This window comes from Blennius ocellaris (genome assembly GCF_963422515.1).
Source record: "Blennius ocellaris genome assembly, chromosome: 12".
NCBI lineage: Eukaryota > Metazoa > Chordata > Actinopteri > Blenniiformes > Blenniidae > Blennius > Blennius ocellaris.
This window is the reverse complement of record NC_137661.1, coordinates 19505410-19523215: the sequence shown is the minus strand read 5'-3', so window position 1 is coordinate 19523215 and position 17806 is coordinate 19505410. Positions and strand designations below refer to the sequence as shown.

General features: G+C 41.6%; 1 protein-coding gene across 2 annotated transcripts; it reads right to left on the bottom strand.

Moving 5' to 3' along the window:
- Nucleotides 1-100: 100 nt before the first annotated feature.
- LOC308137638 (semaphorin-4E) lies at nt 101-17506 on the bottom strand. 2 transcript variants are annotated; one of them, XM_080506391.1, is made up of 14 exons: nt 17433-17506; nt 8152-8656; nt 7753-7895; nt 6818-6880; nt 6327-6425; nt 5027-5126; nt 4642-4752; nt 4332-4483; nt 4018-4190; nt 3520-3676; nt 2962-3184; nt 2501-2616; nt 1583-1802; nt 101-1469 (listed from the first exon to the last, which is right to left on the bottom strand). In XM_080506391.1, the coding sequence occupies exons 2-14, from the start codon at nt 8258-8260 to the stop codon at nt 718-720; spliced, it is 2418 nt and encodes an 805-aa protein (XP_080362517.1). In that variant the 5' UTR covers nt 8261-8656; nt 17433-17506; the 3' UTR covers nt 101-717. The 2 variants fall into 2 exon arrangements, with proteins under 2 accessions (XP_080362517.1, XP_080362518.1); XM_080506392.1 differs by lacking the exon at nt 17433-17506 and having other exon boundaries at nt 8152-8704.
- Nucleotides 17507-17806: the final 300 nt, after the last annotated feature.

Sequence of the window (17806 nt, the reverse complement as noted above, 5' to 3'; positions counted from 1 at the left end):
TTAATTAAAATGGAGAAGCACGTTTTAGATTTATTTACATGGACTTGCATAAATCATGAAAATTAGAATAGTTTTATTTCCAAACCAAAGAGCATCACAATTAAAGTTTAACATTGATTCTTTTTAGGATACAGGTCATGACTGTAGAAACAACTGACCAAACAATATAAATGTATTTAAAAAAAAAATTATTATGCCTGTAGCTTATTTATTCCAGAGCCACCGCGATGTAAAGGAGCAATACAATTTATTAATGAATCATTAATGCATCGTAAATACTGGAAGGCTGTTGAATTAAAATGAAATGTGCTTGGAAATCAGATCAAAATACTACTTGTTCATTGTTGGTGATATTTACAAATGTTACAACACAACATCATGAATATCAAGTGAAAAAAATGTGAAAAATAAATATAAAACAAAAAACATACTGGCTGTACACAATTTACACTAATCGTATTCACAATTCATACAAAAAAATATATATATTTCTACAAAAACGACTTTTTAACCATTTCCTTGAGAACACGAGCTGCCAGGTAAGTGTATGGAAATTATAGACTGTGTAGAAAATTGTCAAGGAGGACTAGGACAGCAATCGAACCATTTTAAATGTGAAAACAGTTTTTGAGCGAAATCCCAGCAGAAGTACACCTACAGGAAGATTATGAGTGCACCGACATTGGCCCCGGATTGAATTGTATACCTCAGCGAGAGTCAAATCTCTGACTCATCATTTATGTATCCCAGACCGTCCAGACTTGAAATGTTGGCCATTGGTGTGAAGTGGTGCTCCCCGTTCCCTTTGAAGTCAACGGCAGTGTGATTATTATTGGCACTGCAAGGTCTCCCGGACTCGGGCCCCAGGAGCTTTATCTGTGAAGTCCTGTTTGGGATGTGAGTGTACTCGGCCGACTGCCTTTTCGACTCGCCCGAGCCGGAGCTCTGCGCGAACTTGAAACACTCAAAGCGCCCCCGATACAAGTTCCAGAAAATCACCCCCGTCAGAGCGAGGCAGAGGAGCGACAGCAGAGCCACGGCCACCTCCAGGCGCGTTGCCCTGCCAGCGTCGCTTTGATTCTCGGGGGACGGCGGGTCTGCAATCTCCGGCCCTGGCTTCAGCCCCGGCCCAGCTGTATTCAGATTGTCAACAGAGTCGGGGGAATTTGTCACCTTGGTGCCGGGAGTGGGGCTGCCTCCGGAGTAGAGCTGTAAATGATAGGCTGCCACAGTCCTGTTGTAGGCTCCGCCGTTGATCTGCTCGGCGGAGACACACACGTACAGGCCCGCGTCCGATTCAGAGGCCCTCATGATGAGGAGGCCGCCGCTGTAGATGTAGTATTTGTCGTCGGAGTGCAGCGTCTGGTCGGAGAAGCGCCAGGAGACTTGTGCCAAGTTGGAGTGAGGTTGGCAAGGCAACTGGATATTGTTTTTCGGAACCAGTGTGAAGTCGACAGCTGCGACTGGAGCTACAAAGACAAAGAAATACAAAGTTAATCCAACCGCATGCTTATTGAACTGACTTAATTTGTGATAATTAAGTCTCCTTGTAATGTAGTGGGCAGAGTGCAAATCAACACACCTGCAGACGGACACTGCGCCACATCACCCTCCTTCAGGCTCTGTATTGCCTTGTTCGGAGAGGGAGACAAGCTGCTGACAGTTGAGCACTGCTCGCCGGACAAGTCCCAGGCACAGTAAGGATCCCTGGCCAGGATGCAGTCCGCACAAGTCTCGTGGCGGCTGCAGTTAGCGACCGCCATTTGGACTGCACCAAACTGTGAACCGGCGTACAGTTGACCCTGTGATGGCACAAGGAATGAAAACATCACTGGTCTCTTTAAATGACACATCCAATGGAATAATATCACACACTGGTGTGATTCGTGATGAAAGCAGAGGAGTTTGTTTTTGTTTGTTTTTTCCAAAAGGAAATCATAATATAATGGTATTTAAAAGGTAGAAGTTATTGCATAAAAACATCTCAAGTTGAATACAATTTAGAAGCAATGAGGAAAAGTAAAATGATCAAACAAACTCCAGTGTAAATCTACACATGTGTTAAGTTCAACAGGTTCACTAATAAGACCTGACATTTCAATCCAATATGCTTCCTCCAGTATTTTCTACAAATTCCAACATTGTCAACACAGAAAATCTCCAGGAGTCTCGACTTAAGTTTTAAAAGACATTTAACAATATACGTTATTGTGGAAATAAAGGAAGCCAGTCAAGAGATAAAACTGAACAAACTATCCCTCGATTATACAACATCGTTCAAGGGAGGAAATCTTAAATTATCATTTAATAACAAGGAACTATAATAGTATGTTGTACTTTTCATTTCACATTTTCAATCCTGTTGTTTTTATAAATATGCTGCTGTGCCAAGGAAAGTTGTCAAACCAAATGTCAATCAATGACAACAAAAAAATATTTCCTTGATCCGAGGTGACACTGAGCCAGCCAGTCTTACAATGAGCCTGTTTTTATGACCAACCTTGCTGGTAGAGAGTCGTAGGATACGGACTGCCACTGGGTTTTCGAAAGCCTGAAGCTCTTCAATGATGAACATTTGTCCGTCGTAGTTAACAGCTTTCTGAATAAAGCCATTTTCTGTTACGGAGATTAAAGAAAACACAGACGTATATCAGTTTATAGCCTTGGATAAACCTGCCATCACTCGTATGAAATATATGTCGGTCATCTCATGGGAAAAAAAAACAACACATTTATCAATGGTGTTGAAAGGATTTCAATCCCAGGCCCTGACAACTCTCACCCACAGTCTCAGTACGTACGGGAGATTGATGTTAACACATTTCATCTGTATTTTCATATTTGTCTGCCGCTCCTTTAAAAAAGGTGCAGTGTGCAGGGTTTAAGCCATCCTCAGTTCAAGTTTTAATAGACCAAACATTGATCTGGTTCAATGTCTATTGTATTTATCGTAAGACTTACCAGTGCCAATAAACATGACACTGTATTTCTGTCCATCCAGAGCCAGTACGCTGTCCACCACAATCCGAGTCAGCAAGGCTCCTTTCTTCACCAGCAGCGGCCCGTCGGTCAGTGGACGAACAGCCTCGTCCATCAGAGGGCGGTCTCTGATGAACTGCAGGGTTTTGTCTGGGAGGTCCAACGAACGATTCATCCCCATTTTACGTGCCACATTATTGATGCACTGGAAGTACACAGCAATTTATGTATTCATGTAAGTCAGTAGTACAGACTGCTGCGCTGAAGTCAAACAAACGGGTATATTACGCACATATGTAACGGTTCTATTTTTTTAATTAACCGTATAGACGTCTCCGAGATTAAAATGGCTCCAGAGGAAGAGTGAAAAATCATCATCATCCTCATATTTTGTCTGGTCTATTAATGCTTACCAAACCTTATATAACCTTAAATATCAATGAAAAAAAAAGTAATTAATTTAAAACTGTTCTTTTTTTTTTTTTGCCATTGTATAAGTTAATTATATTCATCAGGTTCACTTCGACTCTTTAAACTCACCGCTCCTGGTCTGGGGACTGGAACCTCACCAGTGTACATCACCCACTTCACATGGGACGTCTCCACGGCGACTGGCGTTTTAAACTTCCCCTCGTTGAAAACGTCTCTGATGGCAGACACACTGTAAGCACACACTGCAGACGCCTGGGACAAGCTCCTGGAAAAATAAAACAAACATACTGCATCAATCACTCCATTGCTTGATTACTTTGTTTATAAGATAGGATAAGTCTGGCATAATTCATCGGTGAAACAATATGTAATACAAGATGACAGGGAATTGTTTATTCTATATATTTATTTTTTTTAATCAAACATTTATAGAAATGTATTTTTTGTTCAATATATTTGTAATACACAAACTTGGTGGTTTTGGGGGGATATTTAGATTCTTCGGTTACTTGCCAAAGCCGAATACTCAGGATACTGACCGCATTTTCGAGAGTCACTCCCAAACCACGAGCCAACGCACCACAGGAATTGGTAGTAAACACTTACGACTGCGGAGTGAAGACAGCGTAGAAGACGCTCTTCCTCCAGTCCTTGTGCTTCAGCAGGAAGACATCCTGGACAATGGGGGGCAGGCTGGGTTCAGGGAGTGGACAATCCAGACGTGCTTTCAGGAACGACGTCCACTTCCTCTGCAGGGTCCGCTGCCCGCCCATATCCCCCTAAACACAGGGAGACGGTGTGATGTGCACATTTTCCTTTGAAACCAGCAGAAGTGATTACCGACGTAATACAGGATAAACGTCTTTGTCAACCTGTTTTTTTTATTTTTTTTTATCTCTATTTATTTAAATCAGACATACTTTGCAGACACGGGCCACTCGTGATACAGCAACTTTGCTGTAGAAGTCGTACTCCATGGCATTTTCACTGAAGAACAAGTACACCTTATCGTCATCGCCATCCAGACTGTCAAAACTCTCATCAACAAAGTCCATGTAGACGAAGTTGGGCTCTGAAATCATGATGGAAATAAGCACAGGGGGAGGGAAGAAAAAAAAAAAAAAAAGAGGTTTGAAAGGCATCTACAAAAGTGTCATGTATTAATCGTTGCACTGGGCATTACATAATGTGGATCTTCAAAAGTGTGGTTTTGGCAGGAGGGAATCTCACCGCTGAGCCAGGAGCTTTTGAACTCTGTGCGGAGAGCCAACTTCGAGCTGCGCAGAACCACGGGCTCCGAGCCCAAGAAGTTGATGGATGTAGCAGAATACAGGTCATTTCCTGTTGGACAGGAACACAAAATAAAAATAAATTCCTGGAGATCCATTATTCACCGGGAGTTTGGAACAACATGGCATTAATGAGCCTAATGAAATAAAAGTCACTGGCTCATTAGTGGTCAGGCGGCATTAACAACAATATCAGCCGACATTTGCGAGATATTTATTGTTTGGATCTTCGAGTAAGTCAACTCAGCACACAGTTATCAGGGAGGGGGGGGGTTCTCTCTATCTGCTCACTGTGAACATATAACAGCATTGACTGAAACACTCACCAACCATGAGGGAGGAGTATCTCTGAAAGGGATCAAAAGGACACTTCCCTTTTCCCTCCTCTGGCTTTCCCTGCAGCCTCAGCTGTCCGTTTGAAAATGTCTGTTGGAAACACACAAAAAAAGTGACGGTGGAAAGAAGAACTGGTTAAGAAGGGAGGGAACAGGAAACTGGAGATTTTATTCATTTAGATATCACACTTAGTTAAACCAAAATTGGAATTTGTTTAATAACTCACTGTGTACAAAAGATACAGAACAGTTTTCAACAGATGGACGAAACGGGGGGTTTACATGTAAATCCAAACTATCTTTCAGAAGCTCGTAACTCAGATGAAATACATCCTTTAATGTGAACATTACTGTCATATATTCATCTACAGATTTATATACATCACTGAGCCACATTATGACTACTAACTGACGTGAGTACCACTGATTATCTCTGTATCGTGGCACCAGGATGGGAAACATGAAGAAGCAAGTGAACATTTTGTCCACACAGTTGATGGATAGAGGAAGGAAAGACTGTCGCATGCGAGGATTTGAGCGGGTTGGTCTGATCCACAAACTGCTGCACAAACAAAGCACCACTGCTTTTTGAGCAAATGTGTGTCTCTACACATTGTCAGGTTCTTTATGAGGTGATATTTTAAAACTATTTGAGTAAGAAAATGTTACTGATGAGATGCTTGTGGAGAAAATATGTTCTTCGTAGTACAAGAAAAATGATGCCTATGTGGAAAATCTTTTTTTAACCCGCTGAAAGAAAAAAAACCTTAATTCCCAACCTGAGGTCCAGAACCCTCTTGGGTGGAACACTAGAAATCACAGGGGTGTCGAGGTGTTGCTGACGGATAATGGCAAGCATAAATAGACTCTAAGCAAACCTGCTAAATTACACTTTATTTTTAAGGCTTCCGATGCTTATTTTTAAGAATGTCAAAATGTGCCTGTAGCGTATCCATTGAGGAAGAACTCTGATGTACTAAAGTCTCAAGTAAAACATGAAAACCACACTAATGTGGTCCTAGAATCCATGGAGTCCTTGTGAAATGAGCAACGAAGTGCAGTCTGAGCTTTTTCAGTCAATCACAAAATGTAACTCATCTCTGACAGCTATACAAGGATTTATGGTTTCAGCAGAAACCAAAGGTCTTGGGGTTAAGAGGCTGAAGAAAATGAAGGAAGTTGGAAGGTTATAAGGGACAAAGACAACATCAGCCCCTTTTCCTTTCATTAGAAGCATTCGGACAGAACGTCATACGATTCAAGTGATTTGAGAAATTGAACATTTACTCACCATATAGTCACAGCTCGGGCTAAACGCATTGGTGCCACACACATACATTGTCGTGTCGTTCACTCTGTGCAGGGTTCGGATGTAGTTGCGGCATTCCACCTGTAATAGGACCCAGCAGAGAGAGAGAGCGAGAGAGAGCGCCAAGGTCAGAGCTGTGTTAGTTCAGCCGCAAAAACACAAACATGCCACATACATACGGTGGCCGCACCGGCTGCCCAGAGCGGAGCTGATGGCCAAAAGGTCAAGGCTGTGTACAAACACTTTCTGCTCATGCCTTTATTTGGATATATAGCACAGCCCGAAGCGCTTCAAAGGGAAGTCTTCGTAAAGACTTGAAAGGAAGAAAAACACTTCCATATAAATGATTTACAAACGTGAGAGATAAAGTGCACGGAGGGAGTTAAACCGCTTTAAATCGGCGGTCATCCTTTGAGGCTGCACAAGTAGACGTTAGCACATGCACAGGCCGTTTTCAGAGACAATAAACAAACCTCGGAGTGTTTTCCCTTGTACGTGCACTCCCTCTGCTTCTCCTCAGTGACTCGCCAATACACCTGCAGCAACAGGAGGAAAGTGTCTTGTCAAAGCATGCAGAGATGGTGTTGCAATCTCACAGCGGTGGCACGTTTACTCTCCCACGCTTTATTGTTTATGTGGGATGGTGTATTTGAAAAAGGCGGCGTCTCTTATCCAGGGCACGTCCTCACTTTTATGACCGTTAGATAGGTGACGACGACTGCGAGTGAGGCACTGCTGACTGACCGCTGATTAGAAGAGAACCATTATTCATTCAAATTTTGCATGCAAATGTCCACGAGGGGAGAGGAGAGAAATGCTTGAACAGGCAGATGATGTGAAGGAAGCTACCGTCCATACTGCAGTGTGATGTCGGGCCAGCTGCCAGATTAAAGATATTGAAATCAAAATCACGTTTTGTTAGACGGTGTATTATATTTTATTGAATCAAGCGCAAATAAAAACTAATATTAATGTTGTTTCTTTGTTAATGGTTGTTTTTGTATTTCTTTTATTAGAACCGAGATAGTGTTCCATTAATTAATTCCATATAATTGTACTCCACTTAATGAATTAAACATTCACCAACATAATCGTATATTAATATATCCAATACAAACAAGTAGCAGCATCACCTCCTCACCACCAGTTGTTCTCTGCCTGTGAGCAGATAAACCTGAGTGTCCTGTACAATATATTAATATTTCAGTGATAGGATGAGACCCATTTATTTTGCAATCATTAAAAGTTAATAAATATTGTTTCAACGTAATCAAAGTGACACTAGTTTATGTATTTTGCGCATTGTTTTGTAATATCGGTTGTGTGGTACCGTTATCCAACTGATGAAGTGTCAAACCTGCACAATTTGTATAAATTATATAAAAAAAATATATTTTCATCATCTTACTGCAGCTTTTCTAACAGAGATGTTGTTGATATCCAGAGCATAGATGGCCTCTCTTGCTCCGAGCAGCAACACCCCCAGGTCATCGCTCATCAGCATAGTGGAGTAGTTGAAGATCCCTTCTTCTCTGAACAACTTTAGTTCGTCTGCACAGAAAGAAAAAAATTAATCTGCATTTCAAAAACTGCGCTTTGCTTTATTTTCCTTCTACGTTTCAGCTGCTTCAAATACTTGAAAGTTGGAACATGCTGCCACAGCAAAAATAAAAGCCAAATGCAAATTCATTGAAACTCAATAAACAAGTTGGTGAAGTTGCACCATTTAATCATATACCGTTGCTCAAATATTTAAATACATATATACAGCACTTGAATGTATGAGTGGGGAGGAGTGGCGACTTACTCTGGTAGGGGACGGTGTTTCGTGGGACACAGTAGCGAGTATCGCCCGTGCTCAAGCAAACATAAAGCATCAATCCACAGACGATGCTCAGGGCCGGGAAAAGAGACATGGCTCAGAGTCCGAGTTCGTACAAGTGTGGAAGAGCTGCGCAGTTCAGCTCCGCCACCAAAGCACCAATCAGAGACAGAACATGGTCCAAGGCCTCCGTCCAGATGTTAGTACACCGTGGCGAGTTCACTGTCCTCAACATGTGCCGCTCTGGCACGGGTCGTGATTATTTTGGGAGACTCATTCAGGTGTCTGACGTTGACTGTGGAGTTCAGCTCAGCTTGCTTGGGCGCAGTTTGAAGTCGGCGTCCCGCGTGTTGGATATCTATGTCGGCGTGAGCCTCCAGCGCAGAGCTAATGAGCTGCCGGTCTCCTCTCTGGAAGGAGGAACAGGAGCCATGCTGCCTGCCTAGTGCTGAGGATTACTGGAGAAGATCATTTTCATGGTAGAAAACCCCTGGAAAGAAAATGAAAGCATCTATGAGATAATCAAAGACATCCGTGAAATAGAAAGATTTAAGAATATGAAAAATTTGAAAATTAAAATTTGAAAGCATCCCTTTGAAAAAGTGGAAATGGCTGCTACAGATGCCTCCTACCCCTAATTTATTTCCACCTTTTCTGTGGTGTGCTTGAGAATTCCACTATAATTATGATGTGGGACTGAATGCAGCGAGGCTTTTTAATAAGGAAAATGTGGATGTGAAGGTGTCAAGCACTGCTCCCAACTGGTTCCCTCACTTTGTAAAAACCTCATATGATTATATATCTACCGCCTTTCTGTGAACCTTCAAAAGCGAAATGAAAGTGAAATTGACAACTTAAAAGTAACATTTGGAACTTTGTCATGATAACTGTACAAAAGGAATAAATGCCTATTTGAATAAAAGTTTTGAAATCCGACTCATGGTTAATGGTTAAAAAGCAGGAGGTTTAAAGTGTGTACAGTCTCTGCACAAACTATATATTAATACCAGCTAAAATGTCCCCTAAAAATCCTACATTTCACCTGCTCCTGGATGCCTCCTTAAGATTTCTGGCATCCCGAGAGGTCTGCCCCACACTTTGAAAACTACGGTAATAAAGCAAGTGTAACAAAAACTTTAAATGAGAATTTTTTATAAATATATGCGATTTTTAGGGTTTGTTTTTGGAGATTTTTTCTTTTTGGTGCAATGAGAGGAAAAATGTGTCTCCAAAGGGAACTGCAATAGTTATGTTTTTGTACTTTTATTCATTGGGGGTACCAACAACTTCTAACACATTAAAGCCAGAATAACCAAAGCTGAAGAAGCAGATGCTCTGATAGTGGTCCAAGTCTGAGAAATGGGCAGTGCCACTAATTAAACTGTTCTGCTCGCCGAGTTTAAAAGTTTAGTGAAAAGCGGAGAAGTTTGTCCAACTGAGATTCACGCATGTACGACTTACTGCTTTGGCCAGGGCGAGTCATAACGGCATAGTTGACAAAGGAAACCGATGTTCAGTGAAAATCTGCCATGTTTCCCCACCAGCCCCCACTCTCTCTTCCTCCTCTGCATCTTCCTGTCCTCCTCCCTGATAAGAACCTGCTTCCTCTGGGCTCAGTGGGGTTCAAGCAGCAGAGGGGTATCACTTCAGGTTTGGACATGCATGCAGATCGCGAGAATTCATTGCCTCGGTGCTCAATCCCCACCCTGGGATTCATGCAGAATTGAGACTTGACACTTCTTTCTTTTTTTTTCTGACGCATTTCTTTCTGTTTTGACTAACTGAGCGACGCAGCCTCATTCAAAATTCATCAAGGCATTTTATCTCAGAATAACACACAAAACATACTTGAGAGTATGCTCACAGGGTTAAAGAAAAATGTTTTTCTTTTCTTTTTTTATGCACAGTGCACAGAAGGAGCAGCACCACACAGCTGCTTTGCAACCGCTGTTTAGATTTGAGCTCGCCGAGGAATAAAAATACAGCCGATTTCAGAGAGACGCATGCTTTGAAACACGCCATCGAGTGCCTGCCTTTGTACAGAAACCAAAATGACAACATCCAAATCTTCCTCGAGAGGCTGCAGGGCTCTCACTCCCCTGTGCATCTGAACAGCCCGGCTTTTGAATGTGCGTTTTGCAGCTAACTGCCACGCTCCCACCTTGTTGTTACTTGAACACAGTGGGACGAGCTGCTGCGTGTATGCGACTGCTCTTCTGTTGTCAGAATGGCTATGCCTCGCATACCTTTTCCCCTCCGGCTGTTTGGGTCGGTGGGGGGGCATTTGAGGGACTACAGCTAAATGGAGTGACTGCCGGTTGTTTTTCACAACCCCTGATAGATAGTTCCAAGAAGTGAAGACATGCAGGTATGGCTATGATAATAGACAAGCATGCGGCAGTTGTCCCTCTTTTTACCTGCTTTGTTTATTCAGGGTCAGGCTCACATGCTGACATGTGCTCATGTTGAAGGGAATTATGCACAGCTGAGGTTTTAACAGCGTAACACTCATACGGCTGAAATTCTCCACCAATAGGTCTGAAAGTTTAATGAACGTTTGTGAGGGGAAAAAGAAATAACAATTGATCACAAATAATGTATTTACTACCTGAATCAGAAGACGCTTCTCTTGCACCTAAAAGCGTTTTGTTTCCCACTTACTAGTCACCTATGTGGTTTTACGTTTTTTTGGCCCTGGGGCCTTTTCTATGACGTTCATGTTTTAAGATATGACGGCAGAAAACAGCCAGAGTTGAAGAAAAAGGAAAACAATCTGCAGTTTTTAGAAGAGACGAGAAAAGTTGCAAGAGTTGCAACTATTTCCGAGTTCACCATTAGTGCAGCTCTAATACATCCACATGGGCAATAATCCAGTTATATGCTTGAATAAAAATCCCTCTCCTGTTGAAAATGTGTTTTGGATGTTTGACTTTAACTGTGTAGAGTGATATATCTGAAGAGTTTAACACCGACAGGCTTTTTTCAAACCAATATGCCGAGTTTTCCTGAGGTTTTACTGAAAGTACTTACCTGTAAGCAAAACTGGTGACATTACAAGAGCTTTGAAAGGCAGTTCTGGCCGAACAGGGAGTGTACACAACTCTAATAGGAGAACCTGAAGTCTGCCTTGTCAATATAGTGAGAATTATGTTGTTCTATTACGATTTCTCCTGCTATACATTGAGGGTACATTCATATGGGCTTGTCGTCGGATGGTTTAATTTGACTTCCTCTGCCGTTTGCTCCAATCTGCTTTGTAATTCACCAAGAAGGACCCTCCTATGCACCGTTTGACCTTTTTACCTCGTGACAGAAGGCTACACAACATCATTATATAATAGAATATACTGACTTGATGGAGAATTATGGAGTGACGTAATCTCTCCTTTCTTCTTTTTTGGTGCCTCAGTGAACAAAAATCGTAATATCAGTCAATCAATCACTATTTGTTCTGGACTTTTCCAACAACAAATGTGTTTCCCCAAGGGTTTGACAAAAACATTGAAAGTTATGATATTTGCTATAAAATTAAACGTGGAGAAATGGGAAGGCCTCAAACAGTTGAATAAACTAAAGCCCTGGATTACATAGTAAACAAAATAACAGAAATGATTAAGATAAAATTGATTAAAAAGTAATAAATACATACACTCCATGCATTTCTAAAAACACGTGTGTATAGAAATACATAAAACTAGAAGAATAGTGCTCTAAAACATACGTGCTGCAGGAACTTCCAGTATGATTCCTATGAAGATTTTATCACAAAATCTACTCACTTATTTTTTTATTTTTGGAGAAAGTTAACAAAGTTAAAGTTAAAAATGTTAATCATTTCATTGGTCCTGTTCATTAGAGATCAAATTGGGCCGTATGAGAGTTCTACACTTATGGACTATAAGAGAATATATTACAAAGCACTGCATAAAAGCTGGACTAAAGAGGCGGGTTTCAAGTTTGAACACACGCTGGCATCACACTGCATGCATTACAAATGTTTTGAAAGACTGGTGTGGACTCCAGTTGTCTTGTATTTATAGGGGTTTGACGGCGATTCCAGTACAGCCAGTAAAACCTGCTCCCGGCCTCGTCATTAAAAGCACAACTGTGTTGTCTAATTTATAACCGATTCGCTATCCTTGCAGTTGACTGCCATCCCCAGCACTTTTTTGGAGGATTATTGATCGCCATTGTTTATGCAGGCATAAAAACTCTGCATGCATTTACATACATTTATGAAACGTTCAAACACTCTTCTTTTTACTGCTCGTCTTCAAAGACAGCCTGACGCTTGAAGCATTTCCTCGGTGAAAACAGGATCCATAAAGTATGTGTGCCGAAGATGCACGTTCTTCAATATCGCGGTGTGACTATATATTATATAAATATAGGTACAGTAAGTACCACTCATGTTCGCTCATCAAACCTTGTGGTATGAACAACTGGGGGTTCAAGATCCACACCTGAACTGGTTAAATATGCTGAAGAAGCCCTGCGGCAGTATCTCCAGACACTCCAACCACTTGAAGCACGAGAATATTTATAGACTGTTTGGGAGCATCCACCGTATCTGCACTGCAATGCCAGGGGTTCTGAGTGTGTAGCTACAAAGCTGTTTCTAGAAACGTGCGGAGACACGCATGCTGTTGTCGTCCCAATGAGTCATAACGCCTCCCAAAAAAAAAAAAAAAAAAACTGGCCGAGGGGTCACAATTGGAGTGAGCATGGGTAGTGCAGGTAGCGCTCCATTTTGTTATGGAACTACCTTGTGGTGAATGGGCGAGGCGTCCTCCAGCTGTAACTGATTTACCTGTGTGGATGACTAACCGTCCTTCAGGTTTGATAGGCCTGTTTTTTTTTTTTTTTTTTGAGTCCCAGGCTGGCCGGTTTACTGCCTGCTTGCTTTTCTGCTTGGCTCTTTGTCTGTCCGGCCTGCCACTGTCACGTAAGCCGAGCCGTCGACTGGCAAGCCAGCTGGTGAGCTGGCTGTGATACACTCTTCCATCCCAGCCGCCTAAACAGGAAACCGGTTGTGGGAGGGTGTTCACATTTGACACCCAGTGTGTCACACACCGTGTTTTGAAACATCTGACTGGAAAACAAAACAACCCCAGTTCAGCGCTGGGTGATATTTTTGCAAGCTCACATTTACTCCAAAATAATAATAAATCAGGGGTGATGACAGCACCTTGCCACCTCTTTGATATGCAGGTGAATTAAAAATGAACAATATCTCTATATCAATTTTCAGCCTGTTAAAACATGCACCATTAGTCATCAGACAACCAACATCAACAACAAGCACAGAACGACGTGAAAACGTGACCGGCTATTGAGTAAAATCCTCTGCACTGACAAAATTACACATCATCAATGGGACAACTCTGCTTAAGTGTACTTGCACACTTCAATGTGCGTGTACACACAGAGAAACTCACAGGCACACCCGGGCAAGTCTCTGCAAGACCTGAGGCACAGAAGGAAAATATCAACACCCTCACATCTGTGCCCCGCACTCTACCTGTGTTGTGTGACAAGTTCACTGACAGACGGGAACATCCCAGAAAAGAAAATGTTGGAAGATATTGAAACAAAAAACAAAACAAAACAAAACAAAGGATGTTTGTTTACAGAGTCAGAGCAGGGGCGGATCCATGGAATTTTTAAGGGGTGGACATCAGGGGTACCCAGAGGTAAACAATCATAAACTACCCCTTGCCACCATCAGGATTAGGTGTGTGTACTTCTCATAACCAGAACTTATCAACCATTTGGGATATCTTAAAAACAAAGTACTAGAAAGTAAAAAATAGGGTTTTATGTCCATATATCTTACTATATGAACCCCAGAACAAATTTGAACACAGTTCTACAATCATAAAATCTAATTAAAAGCAGAAGTCTGAGTTATGACAGTTTTGAACTCATGGACTCATCGACCCAAAATACAATAAAACCCAGAATTTGACATCTCTATTTTTAATATTTAGGTAAGTGGAAATAGACTTTTTAGTTGTTCAGTAGCATTTTTGGTGCACATGATTTCGTCACTTTCCACCATGAGCATTGATATCAGGTTGGACGTGTTCCCTTGTTTTTATTGTAAGAAAACACTGAGCAGCTCAGCTGTAAAAAAAAAAAAAAAAAAAAAAAAAAAAAAAAAGTACAGTACAAGAAAAACTACTACCACTATGTGGTAAGGTACATTTTTGTAACATTTATAATGACATCGTTTAATTTTTTTTAAATCAACAAAAAACAAATATCCTCAAAGTGAAACCAGACCTGGAATTTATCCTCGCACTTCCTGCTCAAGTTCATGTTTCAGTAGGTTCATACAGAGGCTCAGCTCATGTTGGACAGTTTGGTGGGACAGTGAGGGAGTGATGAGGCTGAGAGGGCTTGGAGAAATAACGCCTGTGTCGGGGAAACGACGCTGCAGGCGGGGCTGCCAGGCGAGAGAAGAGGAAGTAGGTTCATGGATCCAGTGAAGAAGGACACGAAGGACCGGTGTGAGGAAAAAGTAGACGATAATGCAACCTTAAATGGAAAAAAAATGCCAAAGCATGAATTGAAAGGTTATTCTAAAAAATGAAGAAGATGGTGAACAAGGTATAAAAAAAATGCCCCCCCAAATATGCTACATTTTTCCATAAGTCACAATTATGCTTTCCAATAATAATAAAAAAAAATCAACAACCCCAGAATGACCACCAAATACTTCCAGGATCTGACATTACATTCACAACACACAGCAGCTATAATACCAATTCCTGTTACAACAAAAGCTACAATCAGCCAATGAAGTCAAAGAAATCTATGATTCACAACAAAAGACGCAAACAATAATTAACACTACAAAAAGGGACAGCGGTTACAAAGAGGGCTGTAACACCATACCTAAAGGTTTTTGTTGAAAAGGGATCATCTGAATCAACACTGGGGCATAACTTCATTCAATGACGAACATTTAATGTCTTCAAAACACGTGACGAAGGACAGCTTTGAAAATACAGACCCAGTCTGGCTCTTGTCCTCTTTTCTATTTTTATCCAAAGTGAGACAACAACAAAAAACGTTTTTGTTTTTTTTTAAATAAAATCCAGCAGCCAGCATTAATGGCCACCTTATTGATCATGTTTTTATCATTCACAGTAGTTCTTTCTCTTCAGGGGAGTGAAGCAGGAGGGGAAAAAAAGACACTAGATAAGATTCCCTGAGAGAAAGCACAAAGAAACTTCACTGCACGTTATAATGATGAATACTGAGAGAAATCAATACATTCTCATACTGGAAAAGCAGCAATGGAAATAAATTTTTTGGCTGCAAAAATAAGACAGGAAATATCAATCAAATAATGACTTCAGCAGTAAAAACTGCAGGTGTTTTTTGAAGAAATCTGGCACAATAATGAAGAAGGTGGCAGACAGGCCGTCTCCGTTAATGGATGTCAGACAGAGTGTGATAAGATATACTCTATCAATAATCTTATCTTCCTGGGAGTCAATCCATTGACAAACGTCTACTGTAGTGTTGCCTGAAGCCATTTCTCTGTACTTCTTGGAACTATTGTACTTGTCATTGTCTCATTTTGAAAAGGAGATACATTTCCTGTGATCGGGTCATGTGTCGTGTGCATGATTTTCTCTGAGTACTTTGGTTTCCTCCCATAGTCCAAAATAAACATGCATTTCAATCTAAATATTGACTTTAAGTTTCTGTTAAGTGTGAACGTGTGTGTCTCTGTAAGACCTGTCCAGAGTGTAACCCTGCCTTCACAGTTCACACAGTCAAGTTAGATCAGCTCCCCATGACAATACATTTGATAAGATGGTAATAAAAGATGGCTCTACCTCAAAATAAATATATATAAAACCACATTTATCTCAGTAAAACATGCATTCTAAATTCCTTAAGTTTGATTTTAAACAGATGCACTTAAAATCTGACCAGCCTATCACGTCACAAACAAAACCATGACACCGTCTTGTTTTTCCTGCAGTGGTTTTCATGAGTTAACTTATCTCAGAGAGAGCGAGTGTACTATATTTACTTTTCGATGTTGGTCTTGATCAAATTTGCAATCAGTCAGTGTCAAAGTGAGTCTTCATTCATAGACGAAGGGTATAACACAAACAATTCCCTCTCTGAGGAGCTGCACACTAAAAGAAACACGGTAATTCAGATATGTCTACGCCCAAATTGAAAGGTTTAACACATGATTAACATTTTAAATGTGATAAACATGCACATAAAAAAACCCCACTTGGTCTTATTAAATATTCTAATATTTTAGAGAACTGTATTTTACCATGACTTTTAAACTGAGAGATTTTAGTTCACCTGCAATAATATATCAAAAACATCTGTCTCAAGTTAAGTTATCCGAAGAATTAACTTCTATTTTTTTTAGATGCACTTCTACTTTGCTCAAATCTTAAGACCACTAAGCATAAGTGTATTTTGTGTTGGCGTGTGCAGCCTCCCTCCACGCCCCATGACCCCACTGAGCTGCAGAATGACAGCGAACATTGGGCAACCCCCTGAGTCAGTGCACTGACAGCACTGAGTACATGTCCGCACGCTCAGCCAGGCATACATACATACGGATACGTATTATATCCACACACCAACAACAGCTCAGAAGCCCTCCGTGAATCTGTTCAACCTCAGAAACAATCATGTCAACCCAATCTAGATTGTAATCTAAATGTATTATTTGTGTGTGTGTGTGTGTGTGTGTGTGTGTGTGTGTGTGTGTGTGTGTGTGTGTGTGTGTGTGTGTGTGTGTGTGTGTGTGTGTGTGTGTGTGTGTGTGTGTGTGTGTGTGTGTGTGTGAAAAATCAGTGTGATAACGAGTGTTTTCCCGTCCTGCTCCAGCAACACGTTGACTCCTGTGCGCCACTGAACCAGCGACCCTTCCAACTTTACGCGTCTCTCAGTGAAACGCCACCCGCTGCCCTGCAAAGGGTTCGCACGCGCAACCCACTCCTGCTTAGTGTCGCTCCCAGCTGCTATTATTAGATTTGTATATCCTATAATCTTTAGATAAGTCAGTGAATTCACAGTGCGCTGTCGCTCGCGTCCCCACAGGTTGCCAATCCAATTCCGGCGGCGACGACCGGCACCAGCGCGCGCGCGGAGCGTCAAGAAAAACAAAAACACAACAACCTCTAGAAGAAGAAGAAAAAGAAAAAAATCCCTCAAAAAACAATACCGGACACAATCAAGAAGTCACAGTAAGTCGATGACAGCCGTGCACGTACCGGTATCCGTATGAGAAAGCTCCCGGGTTTGCAGCGGGTGTCTCCGGTCCAGGATCCGCGCTTCACCTGCGAGGCTCCACGTCTAATTCCTGTAGGGAAGGAGCGATAATCCAGCGGCTCTCAGCGGCAGGCAGCCCGGTCACGTGACCCGTGGTCCTACCTTTCTTTAAAAAACACTCACCTACTTTGCAGCCAATCAGGTGTGGCAGGGAGAAAACGTAAGTCACCAATGTAAAGCAGACAGACAAAAACAAAAAAGGCGAATCCACTGATTCATCATTAATAAAGCTTACATGTTTTGAATGTGTTGTCCAACATTAAACATTTTAGTTGTAGTGTCCCCCCCCCCCCCCCCCCTATGTATAAACAGAGCT

What these genes read in the sequence shown, in the direction of transcription:
- LOC308137638 (XM_080506391.1), bottom strand. Translation starts at nt 8,260, where the DNA reads ATGTCTCTTTTCCCGGCCCTGAGCATCGTCTGTGGATTGATGCTTTAT. An exon ending in TCTCTGTTAGAAAAGCTGCA is followed by an intron (nt 6,881 to 7,752) that starts GTAAGATGATGA and finishes CTGTTGCTGCAG; the next exon opens with GTGTATTGGCGAGTCACTGA. An exon ending in CAAAAGCTCCTGGCTCAGCG is followed by an intron (nt 4,484 to 4,641) that starts GTGAGATTCCCT and finishes TCATGATTTCAG; the next exon opens with AGCCCAACTTCGTCTACATG.